Source organism: Panthera pardus, unplaced genomic scaffold (assembly GCF_024362965.1).
Source record: "Panthera pardus isolate Hobbes unplaced genomic scaffold, ASM2436296v1 HiC_scaffold_15, whole genome shotgun sequence".
NCBI classification, from domain to species: Eukaryota; Metazoa; Chordata; class Mammalia; order Carnivora; family Felidae; genus Panthera; species Panthera pardus.
This window is the reverse complement of record NW_026526710.1, coordinates 74,942,059-74,957,250: the sequence shown is the minus strand read 5'-3', so window position 1 is coordinate 74,957,250 and position 15,192 is coordinate 74,942,059. Positions and strand designations below refer to the sequence as shown.

Here is a 15,192-nt window from a genome sequence, read left to right as displayed (position 1 = left end):
TCTGGTTTATTCCTTCCCCCAAACTCATCAAACCAAATATACAGGATCTCCACATTTTCCTGCATGTAGATTACGCCCCAGTCAATTAAAAAAAATTTTAGATGACAAAACCTCCATTAGACATTGGAAAGGGGAAGAAGTATTAACTCGTTAAGAAGTGGCAAATCGTTCAGTGAGAATCATTATAAAATGTTGCGTTTCCTGTCTTCCAACAAGTAACACAAGAACACTGTTCAAAAACAGCAGTCGGCAGCTTCACACTATCCCTTTCATAAGCCAATCTGCCTGTGAGGACCAAAACTCTTAACTTTTCTTTCTGACTCAGAGTCATGACTAATAACACACTATGCTGGAGAGGTGGCTATTATGGTGGTTGGAAAACAAAGGCACTAAAATATGTCTTCTTGAAAAAATTCATTTCAGCCTTTTTTGGTCATTTGCTTTTCCCTCATAAAATAAAGGAGGATGCTTGCTCCTAGTAATTCTCCCGGCCTTTTACTCCAGGACGTTCCTGTGCCAGAAATACATTTCACGTGGCCTGCCCTCCTCCCAGGATGCACAGAGGCTGGTTAATCCCCTGACAGCAGCTCCTATTTTCCAAAATGCAGCTGGCTCTGGATAGACCCATCTATTCCGTCTATGGGGATTTCTGCCTAAATGCCTTTAGCTTACGCTGTTAGCTCAGCCTACGCTCTCCATGACAGCAATGTCCTCTTTCAGTGGCTCCTAGTTTTCCATGTTGCTTTACTAGAAATATTCCAGTTCACACAATCCTTCCTCTTCCAAACTACAGATTCTGTTTGGGAACTGTCCAGAATATGCAACGTGCAGAAACCTAGATTCAGAGCGAGTTGCCCAGGATCACAAAGTCACCAGTAAGCAGAATCACTGATGGGAGAATCTACATTACAGATGTCCCACTCAAATCCTTTTCTGAACACAAAAACATAGTCTCCTTGACTACACTTGGGAGCTCCCGCTCAGGGACATGTTTGCAGGTCTGCCCCAGCACCAAGGAGACTGAAGGACTGCTCACTGATTGCTTCTAGGGAATTAAAAATATCCAGAACTGTCCTTTTAAAATCAAATCCTCAAAAATGAATAAAGACTCACTATTATCTGTTGGAGAGTTCCAGCACTATTTACCTACTCTATTAGCCATGAACTTATCAGACTTGGCCAGATCCAGAAATGATTTTATCTCACTCAAAGACTCCTAAATCTGAATCCATCTATCTGTTTCTGTAGATTCAGTATAGACGCCCAGGAGAACAAGTAGATTCTCATTATAAAACCGCACCCAAGTTTTGCCTAGTTAGCCTTATGAAAGAGGACATAAGATTATAACATAACTTAGAATTCTCCACAGGGAAAGAGATCAAATCCCACCGTATTCATGACAACAAAAACCATGTGTCTACAGTTGCCCAAAGACTGTGCGTTGCAAAGTTGACCCTTGAACAGCACAGGTTTGAACTGCATGGATCCACTTATACATGGATTTTTAAAAATGTAATACAGTACTATACATGTATTTTCTTTCTTATGATTTTCTTAATACCTCTTTTCTCCAGCTTACTTTATCATAAGAATACAGTATATAATACATACATAACATACAAAATGTTTGCTAACTGATTATTTACATTATCGGTCGGGCTCCTGGTCATCAGGTTTTTAGCAGTTAAGTTTTTAGGGGGTCAAATGTTACACAGAGATTAAAAAAACACTTTTTTAATGTTTATTTTTGAAAGAGAGTGCAAGTGAGGGAAGGACAGAGAGAGAGAGGGAGAAACAGAATCTGAAGCAGACTCCAGGCTCCAAGCTGTTAGCACAGAGCCCGATGAGAGGCTCGAACTCACGAACCACGAGATCATGACCTGAACCGAAGTCAGATGCTCAACTGGCTGAGCCACCAGGCATCCCCCACACACAGATTTTTGACTGTGCTGGGTGGGGGTGGGGGGTGGTGCCCCCTGTTGTTCAAGGGTTAACTGTACTTTGATATGAACGCAAAAGTAAGAATAATTCTTTAAATGATCTTGAAATATTGCTCCTTTGTCAGGGGAATGATAGAGCACTGGTCAATTACAATTTAACAATCCCATTTTCTCACAATTCCATTATTTCTCTGTAACTATTCCAGTAGGAATTCATTATAACTTATATTAGGTACAAAGAACAAATGTTTTTTAAAATGAGGATAAAAGAACAAAAGGAAAAGGAAAGGAGAACTAGAAATGTTCTCTATCCTGATCTGGGCGATGATTACAGGGGCATATACACATGAAAATTCACTGAGCAGTATGCTGAAGGGTTGTACTTTTTTTTTTTTCACTATAAGCTATCTCTTGATTAAGAAGGGTTTTTTTTTAGGGGCGCCAGGGTGGCTCAGTTGGTTAAGCATCCGACTTCGGCTCAGGTTATAATCTCATGGTTCATGAGTTTGAGCCCTGCATCGGGCTCTGTGCTGATGGCTCAGAGCCTAGAGCCTGCTTCCGATTCTGTGTCTCCCCTCCCCCACTCACTCTCTCTCTCTCCCTGTTGTTCAAAAAAATAAACATTAAAAAAAAAGTTTTTTTTTTAAAGGACGTAGAAGAAAAATGAAAATCCACAGGTGAAGGTAGTATTTAAAATTCCTTAAATTTTCTTTTGTTCATTAAATAAGTATTTGTTCAGCACCCTGTTTTATTCCCAACACACTGAAAGATGCTGAGGCTAACACTGTAATTAAGACATAGTCATTGGACACAGCGTTCGTGATCTAAGAGTGGGGACAGGCAAGTAAACAAGAAATTATAATACAGTGTGTGGTGAGTATTATGACAAGAATAAGCACAGGGAGTTGGTACACATGGTCAGGTATCTAATTCACTTTCGGAGAACCAGACTTCTTTTTGCCCATGAAAAATCTCACAGGTTGAAACACATCTCAAGTTTTTATTTTAAGGCTGAAAGACCCATCATTATTTTCTTTTTTAAAAGCACCACAAAATTAACTTTTTTGTCTTTCTCATGAGGTATACTAGAAGTTCAATCCTTTATGTCATCTCTAAGGTCACAGTCACCCACTAAAAATAAACATTAGCAGCGGTCACAATGATGCAGGCCATCAGGCTAGGAGCTTTTTAGAACGGTGCACAAGGACTCTGAAGCAAACAAGATGTTCCCAAGTAAGTTACCACTCAGTTGACTTAAAGCTTTCTTTAAGGAAAGTGCTGCATGTGGCCACTCTTACTTAATGTTGAACCCCCTCCTCACATCAAAACAATTTCGTTAACTACTTAGTGTAACATAACAAGCTACCTGGAAAAAGTCTGTTCAAAAGGAAATAATGTAAATGCAAGGGGAAAACCGTGGTAAAGGTAAGAACAACTGGTTAGGAAACAACAACGAGAACTGAGCAAACCCTAGGGAAACGATGGCCGTTGCCCAGAGTCACAAGTACGTGAAAGCAAGACCAGAGAGGCCTGAGAGAATGTGGCTAAGACTGCCGCAGCCGCACAAGTCGGAGCAGCGGCAGACTTACCCTCGTGTTACGGCTACACCCCCATGACACGTGCTTGTGAACGACTCCAGGCTGTTCTCTCCGGAAAGCAGTCAAATTAATGAAGAACCTACAGGTTCTTGAGTCCAGGTTCTTGCCCTGACTCCACACGCTACCCAACAGAGACGTGTCTGGCAAAACCGTGCTCTTCGTAAATCTCGGGCAGATGAGCAGAAAACCCACACAAACAGTGTCCTGCCACGTAAGACGGGCCTGCTGGCGAGGGGACGCTCGCTCGGCGACTGAGATCAGTAACCGAAACACACCAGCTGCGTTACCTGTCGGCCTTCATCAGGAGGTTCGGTGGCAGCTCCAGGAGCTGGTTGTGCTGTACATCCAAGACCTCCACCGAGGTCCTTTCCAGCCTCTCAGGGAGCCTCGTCAGCTCGTTGTGTCCCGCCAGTAGCTTCCGGAGAGCGCCGTTACAAAATAAGCTGCACAAAAGGGGACAAGACAGAAGGAAACTCACTGAGAGCTAATTCGGGACAAAGAACAAAAAATGAACAGGAGTCGAATACTTAAAACAAGCTCTCCAAAGAAACAAATTCATTCAGAGCAACTGCAAATTCACATTACCCTAAGTTCAAACTTGGAGCTCTTACATTTCAGTGTTTTCCATACTGCGTGAACAAACAAGTAAATAAGAAAACCTATGAGCAGGAATATTTAACAAAGAAGCTCTACTTAGTGAAAGCGAGAAAACAAGTTTCATAGGAGATACTGAAGAGAACAGTCTACCCTTGTTAGACTCACTGGGCGAGCTTTAAAAGGTTGTAGGCTTCCCACGGTAGGCCTTGTTTCTCGTATTGCCCTGGAACACGGGTGTTTTACCCACAACAGATTCTGAATAAATACAGTCGATCAATTTTTAACCATAGGATCCACATTAAACGAGGATTCTTCTATCCAATTAAACTTTTACAAATGCCAACAGATAAAATGTTACGTTTTTCCTGATCTGCATTTCACAATCACAACTATTTCTCCGTTTCCTCACTCCCTCCTCTTTGGTTTAATCCTAGGCCGAACAGAGACCCTCTCCTAAAGAGAAGAAAACACACTTAATCCACTATTTTCTCTCGAGACTCAGAGAGCTGTTTGGAACCTTGGCTGTGTTTCTTCCAGGGGTTATCAAAAACGGAAACAAATGTTGAATACTTTTTGATCAAGTACAAATCCGTTTTATGACCAATTCAGACTTCTCCAACAGTGGTAGAGAGCAAAACGGGCCCCAGGGTGAAACACACAAGTGTGGGGCCTGTGGGAAGGAGAAGTTATCATTTGCATCCAGGATCATCCGGAGTGAGAATTCACTTACACTGCTGTCAAAGAGTGAGGCTGCCTCACCCCACCTCCTGTCTTCTAGCACTCTGACCTCACTCACAGGCGGCCAGAGCTGTTACAATCACTCCACATTACGGTATAACTTTATTCACCGAGAATCAAGCTAGATCCTTCGCTCACAAAGATGCAACCGACCTGTCTCAGTGCTGTGACGGCACAGGCGGCCACGAAAGGGGTGTGGCCTGCCCGCCTTTGAAGACTTAGCTACCAGTGTAACAAGACAGGTTATCCAGGACTGCCATTCAGTCACAGCTACTACAGGGGGCAGTCTCTGTCATGCACCTGACACCAGTAATTCAGGACTTGCTTCACCATTTCTACTGTCTCACTGGGCCTGGGGTACAATTCAGGATTCTTAGAGGGTAGAATGTATAATTTATTACTACACACACACACACACTTACACTTACTTTACCCTTAAACAAATAAATATCTGAAGGACCGGTGAGAAAATCTTTATTTTGATTTTTCCAAATAAAGGAGATTTTATAACTACAGTATGAGTCTTAACTGCTAATTACTGGACTTAGCTAAATTCTTTTGGATACTATCTAAGCATTGTTTTCCTTTTAGTACATTTCCACTTTTTAAATATTAATTTGTCTGGTGAAGTTCTTCACATACATGGCTTAGATAAACAAAGCTTGAATATCAAATCAACTTCTAATGAATTGCTGTCTTGCCTGAATATTAGATCAATGATAGGGCTGACAGAAAGTGTGCAAGTAAACACCACAAATAGGAAAACGATACGTATTCTTTTTGTCCCACGTATCACACACACTACACACATACACACACACACACACACACACACACAGGCTGTTTAATTCCTTGACAATAGGGCATTTAGAATTTATTTTGAATAAACATCCATTTAGATCCCCCAAAAGCATGACTAATGCAGATCCAATCAAGGATGAATTAACTTTGGAGAAAACTGGATAAAATATCAGTTATCTTGTTTGTTTAATTGTTGGGTTTGTGTACAGAATGTTTTTTTGGAGCCTCCCGTGAAACAGAGGCCTTAAATGCCAACGTGCTATCTGTTGGATTGGGCGGGTCGAAGTGGGGAAGAGAACAGAGAAAACAGAAGAAAGGTAACATTGCAAGATTTTTCCAACAAAATTTTCCCCCATTAGTAATAGCCTATTATGGTTTTTGCTGTTTTGTCTTCTGAAAGGGTCTGTCTCTCACACGTATGCACACTGCTATCCACAGGGCACACCATCAAAATCATCTTGATAATGGAGATGGGCTACACAGGGTCACCTACATGCTCAGTCAACACAAAACTCTAAAGCAGAAAGCATTTCAAATAGAACTGAAATTCCAGGTATAACATATGGCCAAGGAACAAAGTAAAATTAACTGAGCTTTCCAGGGATTGAAATGTAACCCAGATCTCTTTTATGAGATCTATATTCTAACAGCATTAACCAACAGAAATCTAATGCAAGCCACAGATGTCATTTAAAATGTCCTAGTAGCGACAGTAAAAAAGGTGAAAAGAAAACAAATTCAGTCTTACATTTTATTTGTCCCAATATCTCCAAACTATTATTTTAACATATAACTAATACACAGTATTGAGATATTTTGCATCTGGTGTATATTTTATACGCAAGGATGAGGAACATTCTAAATCTCAATGGTCACATGTGACTAGTGCATACCATACTGGACAGAAGAGATATACACTCATATAAAAGATAAATAGCATTTTCATCATGACAGAAAATTCTATAGGATAACACTGGAATAGCCTACCTTTTGTTATTAATCCATGGCTAGTCACTAACAGTCAATACTATTTTGTACTAGAATTAGTTCACCTGAAGGTATCTGTATCAATGGCCTTAGACATCATTACATGGCTGTTTTACAAATCTTGCCATTAAAATGAAAATTTACGAAATTTACATTAAGAGAAAAGAGAAGGAAAGAAAAGTCCTTGGACCTTTCTTTCATACCAAGAAAAAGAGAATCTAGTTTGCTCTTTCTAGGTTTAATGATCTAATAATCTTTTTTTCCAAGGTTATGTTTGAGGAAAACCAAAAATTATTTGTGGGGAAGGCAGGCATGTTAAGTCAACAGACAGAAGTGGAAGATTCTGAAAGAACTGAGATTACAGAAGTGAAGCAATCGTATTGTTGGCTGAGTTTTCAAACACAGCTTATTTAAAAACATCCCTAAGCACGGCCCCGCATGGCTCTGGAAAGCCTGGTTGACGAAGTCTCACTCTATCGTCCACTGCATGAAGAAAGTTTGTAATTCAAAGACACCATAGGAGATAAAAGATATTAAAAATGAAGCTTTAAAACAAATTCTTGTAGGAGTTCACAATAATAAGCTAAATTACTTAAAAACTGCTGATCTAATTTGAGACCCTCTCACCTGATCTGTAATACTCACCGTGCAGGAAGTTCGCATATTTGATTATGACTAATATCCAAAACTTCCAGCTTTCGGCTTTCGCATACCCACTCAGGCACATTTTCTAAGCAGTTCCTAAATATAAGAATATACAATTTTGTTGTTGTTGTTGATTGGAATTTGGCCTAAAATATGGTTTGAAAGTGTAAATAATTATGTAGAATAAAACTTTAAATGAAATACCAAAGTATAGTGAGTATTAACCAAAAGGATATGTATATTCACTTTATATTCACAAGATGAAGTGTGACAAGGAATAGGAAAAAAAGAAAAAGTAGAAAAGGACACAGCTACAGCATTTCTAAAGTCTTCAAAAAAAAAAAAAAAAAAGAGGTATGTTTTTTGGAATTGCTATCCTAAAAAGTTTATAAGCCCATGCAAGTTTAGCAAGAAGATGTCTTATATTGGAAAAAACAAATGAACAAGTAAACATACACATTCTTTCAATTAAGTCAAATGGCATAAAATAGTTTTATTTTCCAATTTACTTTTTTTACACTTAACATTTTTTAAATGCTTCTCTACTCTCGTAGGTATCATGGGATCACAGCTAAAAGGAAAGAAATGACAGCAGAGAAAAGGCACACTGACTCTTAAGGGTCAGAATTTTTATTTGAAAATATTAACTGAGGCATTACACGGTAATCATAATTACCAGTAACGAGTGAACTAAACTAATGCTGACTTTATTGTTAAACGAACCGATCACTTGTTAGACAAATCTACTACCATGAGTACCTCCCTAGTCATGGACGATGAGTAGCCTTTTCTCTTCTTTTTTAAATATGTGAAGTGACCAGGCACAAAGAATGTAAAGTGCTATGTACATTATGAGCAGGTGAACGATTCCATGAAAAGATGATGCTTGGGATGGGACTGTATTAGAGCAAAAGTGAAAACAGGTGGGATATTAAAGGTGGTGGCCTTGTGTGTGACTTAAAAATAATGCTCTTTAATTTTTCAAGAATACTACCTTTTCCATTAAAATACAGAAAAGGTGGCATTGTTTTCTGCTCAGTGTTTGTATAGGTACACATGGTTCTGGCTTTGAAGGCCAGAAGACACGATTTGTTTATTTTCCTATAGTTAACCCCTACAACATCTTCCCAGGATAAGAGAGTGAAAGTCCCTCTCGCTGTACAGAACCTCATTATACAGCAATAAGACTCACAGAAGTGACAAACATAACCAGGGACTTTGCTCTGGAGGACCTAGTAAACACCATGAGGGGGGACAGCTCAGTTCCTGTACCCGACATGAATACAGAAGAGGAGGAAGGGAAAGATTCAGAGTTACGTCAGGGGAATCAGGTTCTCCGAGAGCAAGTCCGATAGTTGGGGAGGCGAATGAGGCAGAGCGTGTTACAGTGAAGGTCTGGACATGAGAGTTATAAAGCAAGACGAGCAGCATTTAAGGGACAGAATTCAGGGAAAAGCAAGACAGGGTTTCCAATTCAGTCTCACTCAGGGGTTTTAATGGGAACCATTTGCTAATTACATCCTGTAAACAAAGGGTAAATAGATTTACTCCGACTCTCTTACAGTACATCTGTTCAAGGTATTTATATACACTCATGCATGCAAACCCCACTCTAGTACCATTCTCATTTAAAAGTTAATGCAGCATTCAAGATTGGTAGGAAAAAATAACAATTTAATCATGCAATAATCTGACTAAAAGTTTTATTAAACAAACCTGACATGAATTTAGTAGAAAAAATGCACATAGCACTACTCACAAAGTAGTTTATAATTACAAATTTATGATAAAATTGTAATTGTAATAAATCTGACACTTTCTTACATAATTCTGATTGAGAACCTTATTAAAATAACTAGGTTTGTGTATTTTCATGACGAAAGGCAAATTCTGCACCTGAGCAATTACATGGCAGTTGGATTTTATACACTAAAATGAATTAGCACTTGGTGAGCGGGTCATGTACTGTGGCTATTCAGAAAGTTTTCCTTTTTTCTTTTTTTTTAATGTTTATTTTTGAGAGAGAGACAGAGACAGAGAGAAGGAGGGAGGGAGGCAAGGAGGATGAGTGGGGGAGGGGCAGAGAGAGGAGAGACAGAATACAAAGCAGGCTCTAGGCTCTGAGCTATCAGCACAGAGCCTGACGTGGGGCTTGAACTCAGACCACGAGATCACGACCTGAGCTGAAGTCGAACACTTAACTGACTGAGCCACACAGGCTCCTCTATTCAGAAAATTTTGGATATTTCCTTTGGAATTATGTTAAAAGTAAATTTCAATTTTTGTGTGTTAAGATTATTAAAGTCTAATTTGTATACATACATGTTTTATGCCTTCTGGAAAAAGTCTCCTATAATATTTGTGGGAACTGGGGTCAATATGACACATTGCAGTAGTGAATTTGTATAAAAGGTGACATGGTCTGCCCGTTTGCAAATGAGCTAAGTAAGCAGGCTGTATGGAAATCCTACCCTGGGAGGCTTAGTTGCTAAGATGTAGGTACACAGTAACAGAGGGAAGGAAAAAAAATCAAAGAAACATAGCGCAATATTAAAAAAAAATGAAATTAACATCATTTCAGCGAAAGACAGAAGGTATGGTTAATATAATTAAAGAACCCCTAGACCTTCCAGCCACAGAGCTTCAACTCACTAATCTTTCAGGCTCAAACATGGTGGTCAAATTGGGTCCATGGGGACCTAATACCTTGATTCTTCTATTTTTTAGGTATACTTCACAAATATTATTTGAACTGACAGATATTTACATACATTTTTCAGAGGACAAGTAAAACTATTGAATTTAATTTGTAATACTTACAGTCAAAATCTGTAAAAAGTTTTTAGGCAGAAGCTCAGACAGGATCATCTAAATAGCTTTCAAGCAGCCTCTAGAGTGCTCTAGGACTTGGCTTCTTACCTTGAAACGTCCATGTAGGACAGATAATTTGGAACTGGGTAAACATCCAGTTGTACAAGTTCTAGGAGGCAGGAAAAAAAACCACAAAGACATTACCATTCAAGTCACACAGAGACTCTTTTTGTATACAGAACATCATTACTGCGCTTTATTCTCCATTGTTTACATTAGGAAGTACAATACATCCATTTGTTAAACTTGGAAACTACAGGAAAGTACAGAGAACTTCCAATTTAATCACAAGATCTTATTCAGAGATTGAAATAAACCACTCGTTCTATTTTCCTACCTTTTCCCCAGCCACTTACTGTGGTTCTCCTCTTGTTATGCATGCTGAATGTTTACCTAGAAGATTAACTTTTAACATTTAGATTTCCTTTCAGAAAACCAAATGCATCTGGCTTCTGCCTTCTTCATTCTAGTGAAACAGCGCTCTCAAGGGTCAGCAATGACTTCCTCTACTCAAATCTGAAAACCCTTCCTCAAAACTGTATGAAATGTGACACCACCATCTACCTAGGGCTTTGTTTCCCAGAGTAGTTCCTAGATGTCCTTCTGCTTCTGCAAACACTTACCGTGTCGTTCACAAGTTCAGCACCTGTCTGACACCAGCTGTGAGGGCTTTGTAAGTCTGCTGTTGGTGCCAGCTCCCTTCTCTTTCCCAGTTACCTTACTTCCACAGTTCCAGGTACCACCTCTAAACAGATGAGGGTCAAATCAACATCTGTAGTCTTGACCGCAAGTTCCCATTTGCTCCCAGGAAAACCACTCCACTGACGGGGATCAGCAGGGTGGCGAGGACTCCACTCTTCTCCCATAAATACACTCTGTACTCTCCTCTCACGGGAACAGTCTTACAGCATCCATCATGTGTCCCTCCTCTTAAGAATCTCCACGGGTTCTTACAGCTTACTGCACAAGCTTCAAAGCCATGCGTCCCATAATTACTTCTTACCATTTTCTAGCAGGCACCTAGGAGTTCAGAATTCCCTGTCTTCTCCCATCTGCCGAACAGACCACATTCAGATTCCTTCCTCTTCCACACCCACTTTGTGCCTTCTGGCTATCCAAATCCTATAACCATTCAGTGATGGAGACTTATCGCTATTTGAGGTCTAGCTGGTTTTTCCAGTGAGATGACAATATTTAACTCATTTAAAAAATAAAATCCCCTATCCTTTAGGACTCCTGCACAGCACGATGCATAGAACAGGTGCTTGATAAACACTGTTCAACTTGGAGTACTAAATACTAGTTTTCACTCAGTTTTCTGATTGCAGGGAATCAAAATCCTCCTGTTAGCAAATATATGTCCATATGATCTTTTCTTTTTTAGAAATGTCATGATTTCTAGATTCTGAAGAAGAGACCTCATTAAATGAGTAAGACTCTTGACTTGTGGTGTCCCTGTGGGTATATAATTCAGGTCTCTCTTAAGATTAGCTCCTTTGTTAGTGGAACGTGAAATCTGAGACCCTGAATAGAGTCCAGAATGGACCTTCCTTTCATTTTTACTCTCCAATATTAAATCACGGTTCCAGATTTACTATCCTAACAAGGTAGTTCAAGAAATAGTTTATTAAGGCCCGTTAAGCAGAGGAGCCAAATCAAAAGTGGGAGTAACTTACCTAAATACCACAATATGAGAAAAACAAATTCGAAACTATAAAATCTCCTGTTTTGATTCCTTTAAATACCATACCAGCATTCTGCTTTTATTATTTTTATCGCAGCAAAATTTGACACTTATTTTAGTAAACGGGCAAAGCAAAATCAAAGTGAGGCATCATCACATCAAAGCAATGATGTTGCTGAGTAAATTCTTGGAACCAAAAGAGAAACTTTGATGTGGTGTATGTTACATACCGTTAGAAGAGGCATAGAGTGCTTTTAGGAAGTAGCCACAGATGTTTAATGTCACCAGCTGATTCCTTTCACAGTGCAAAACTTCAATGTTGTTGAAAATCATAGCATCGAGGTCACCAAGCTTATTGTCGCGCAGATCCAGCTGAGTGACGTGCTGGAGAAAGTCCACTTCATCTGCTATTAGCTTCCTAATTATGTTCAGTCTTGAAGAGAAAGGCCACAAACAGAGACTCTAATTAACCGCAATGCTAGAAATAAATGGCCACACCCTGATACGGTGAGCTAAGGAGAAGGGATGCACGCCTCACTATGTTACAGTCTTCCATCATTTCTTACATCTCTGCATCTGGACTTCCTTAACTGGCTAGATTCTTTGGCTATTTTTAGCGACAACTCCAGGAAGGTCTTAATCTTGGCAATATATTCTGAAACACACTTTGGACCACTTAGGCTGGAAGAGAATCACACACATTGATTTTACCTTAATTCATTGCAAGAGGGAAAAAAAAAATCCACTTAATCATTTATTTCCACAGAATTTGATTGAAAGAACACAAGAAACACAACCCAGACCAACCCATTAGGCACATTACAACTAGAGTGAATGTTTAAGGAAGGAGAAAGGATTCGTGAGCAGGGAGGTGAGCAGAATTCAAGGGAGAAGGTGGGAGGGGTGTGTGTGTGTGTGTGTGTGTGTGTGTGTGTGTGTGTGGAAATGAATGGGAGCCACATATGCACCAGAGATTAAAATGCAAACATCTGGATTTCTGGCTGGCTTAGACCGAGGACTGATTGCCAAAACTATCTCCATCATTAAAATATTGCTTGAAAGAGCGAAGCACAGAAAATACTGACATTTGGCATCTAGGATTCGCTGAGAAAGTAGAAAACAAAGGACGACAAATCTAGGACAGAGCAAGGCACAGGGGAAAACTGGCAGAACCTCCGCCAGGAGAACCAGCTAGCTGACGGACTGAGGTGGCCACAGATGAGATGCTCCCAAGAAGATACGGAAGTAGTAACGGGGACTAGGAATCAGCAGAATGAAGACACACTTAACTTCAAAAGGGAGAAAAAGAGACGGAAATCTCAATTCCTAGTCTGCTAGGCTACCCCCAACTCCTTTACCAACCAACAAACAAGAACCCTGCACTTCTCATAACAAAGTGCTGAAATAATGCACGTGGGCTACAACAGCATTAACAGGAAGGCTGGAGCTTAGGAAAAAGCTAAAGGCTCCTGGCTGTGAATTTCTGCCCTTTGAAAAAATAAAATAAAATGATGAAAACGGAATTATTACTAGCAATATCATAAAGTCACTGGAACACAATGATGAGTGACAGACAGCAAAGAGCTGGGATTTGTCAATCTGTAAGCATAGCATATGGCCTCTTTAAATGTCCCCAACAGGATTTGTTTTTTGCTTTTCTTTTTTTATTCCAGGTTGTAAGATTTAAAAACTGGCCTCAACCCAGCAATTTGCCTATTTCCAAATGCTCAGGAGATTACTAGACTATGTACACAGAATTTTTTAAAAAGTCTCATTTTGGATACAACAGACTGTAGGAGTTGAAAAAAAAAAGTCCCATGTCCTTCCTAATTTACACTGTAAGTAACTTTCCTAATGTGGCATCACCATCTTCATTTGAAAGAGCTCCCTCCTGTAATTTCATGTATTAACACTAAAATAATTAAAGGGTTTATTTAATGAGGAGGCAAAAGAAAATCTATAACGAGAGGGAAATGTTCAGTTAAAATTGTCAAGTCTTACCAGGATTCAAATATCAAAAGTTTCCAGGCTCACACAATAATATAATTATTTAGGATGAACTTTCAAAGAGGCAAAATGTGATTAAAATTTCCTTTCAATAATCCCCTCAGCTAACACAGCCATTTTATTTATTTCATAAACATTCACTGAGATTTACTTTGTGTAGATAGGTAGTGAGAAACAGCATCATATTCTAGTTCCTGTTTGCTGCTCATTGCATAGGACCTTGAACAAGTCACTTTATAATTCTGGTTAAGCCTAATTCGAATCTGTAAAACGGGGATTGCACCTTACTTGTCCTACGAGGCAGCTGAGAAAGTCAAATGAATGTATGTGCCCACAGTTTGCAAACAGTGAAAGGTATGGTGGTGATTAGCATGGTGACCTATGGCTTGTGTCACTACGAGATGAATAACACAAGGTGTTTGTCAAGAGATTTAGTACTTGAGCGAGGAAAATCATATGCTTTAAAATACGAAGACTGTAAGTATGTGGCGAGTGCCATAACCGACGCATGAAACACACAGAATGGTCAGAAAAGGTGCAACCCAGGATGAAGCACCTCATCCGAATGGCAAGGGGAGGCAGAATTTCACAGCTGTAAGTGGGCGAAGAAAGCAGTGCATGAGTTAGGGCAGAATGGCCTCTGGACTGAAGAGAAGAGCGAGACAGGGAGAGCTCCACACACGAGTGCGGGAGAGCAGGGCATTCGAGAGGCTGCAAGGACGGGTCAGTCAATTAAAGCACCAACCAAGTGCTAACACTGGCTAACAAGGATCAAGCACAGCAGTGCTGCTTGGTTATCTGTGGTGAAGGAGCTCTGTGCTAGACACTTTTTTTCAAGTTCATTTATTTTGAGGGAGAGAATGCATGCGGGCAAGAGTGAGCAGGGAGGGGTAGAGAGAGGCCTGGAGGAAAGCAGTTACCTAGGCACAACCGTTCAACATTTAGAGGGTCCCGTGTCTGCTTCCGGTATTTAAATATCCTGTAACCGATCTCGTCTAAAAAGATCCAATTAGAACTAGAAATCTAGGTGGCTCAATTTAAAAGGGCTTAAATTCTTTAAGACCGAAAGTTTTCTAAGTCTAAGTGACTCAGAGACAAATAACGTTGACAATTTAGAAAGAAAGTTAACGAGACAAAGTGTTCAGTGTCTCCTCCTGTCACATTCGAGAAAGTTCTCAACTTCAGATCCAGGATTACCATTTGTCCTCCTTCAATGAAGAACCGGTTCGCAAACTGCTAACCAACACTTCCCCAGGTGCAACAGGCTTGATTTCTTTAGTCTGAGGAGAGGGAAAAGGAAGCCATTCTTTGAGGGACTGGAAGA

At 39.9% G+C, this 15,192-nt stretch overlaps 1 protein-coding gene across 1 annotated transcript in view; it reads right to left on the bottom strand.

The window, feature by feature from the left end:
• PHLPP1 (PH domain and leucine rich repeat protein phosphatase 1) overlaps positions 1 to 15,192 on the bottom strand; it is a 212,597-nt gene that overhangs the window by 37,907 nt on the left and 159,498 nt on the right. The window contains exons 7-10 of the mRNA XM_019463835.2: positions 12,092 to 12,294; positions 10,226 to 10,286; positions 7,307 to 7,402; positions 3,826 to 3,981 (exon numbers count right to left, since the gene is read on the bottom strand). Coding sequence (XP_019319380.2) covers positions 3,826 to 3,981; positions 7,307 to 7,402; positions 10,226 to 10,286; positions 12,092 to 12,294 — 516 coding nt within the window. The remainder of the gene's footprint in view (positions 1 to 3,825; positions 3,982 to 7,306; positions 7,403 to 10,225; positions 10,287 to 12,091; positions 12,295 to 15,192) is intronic.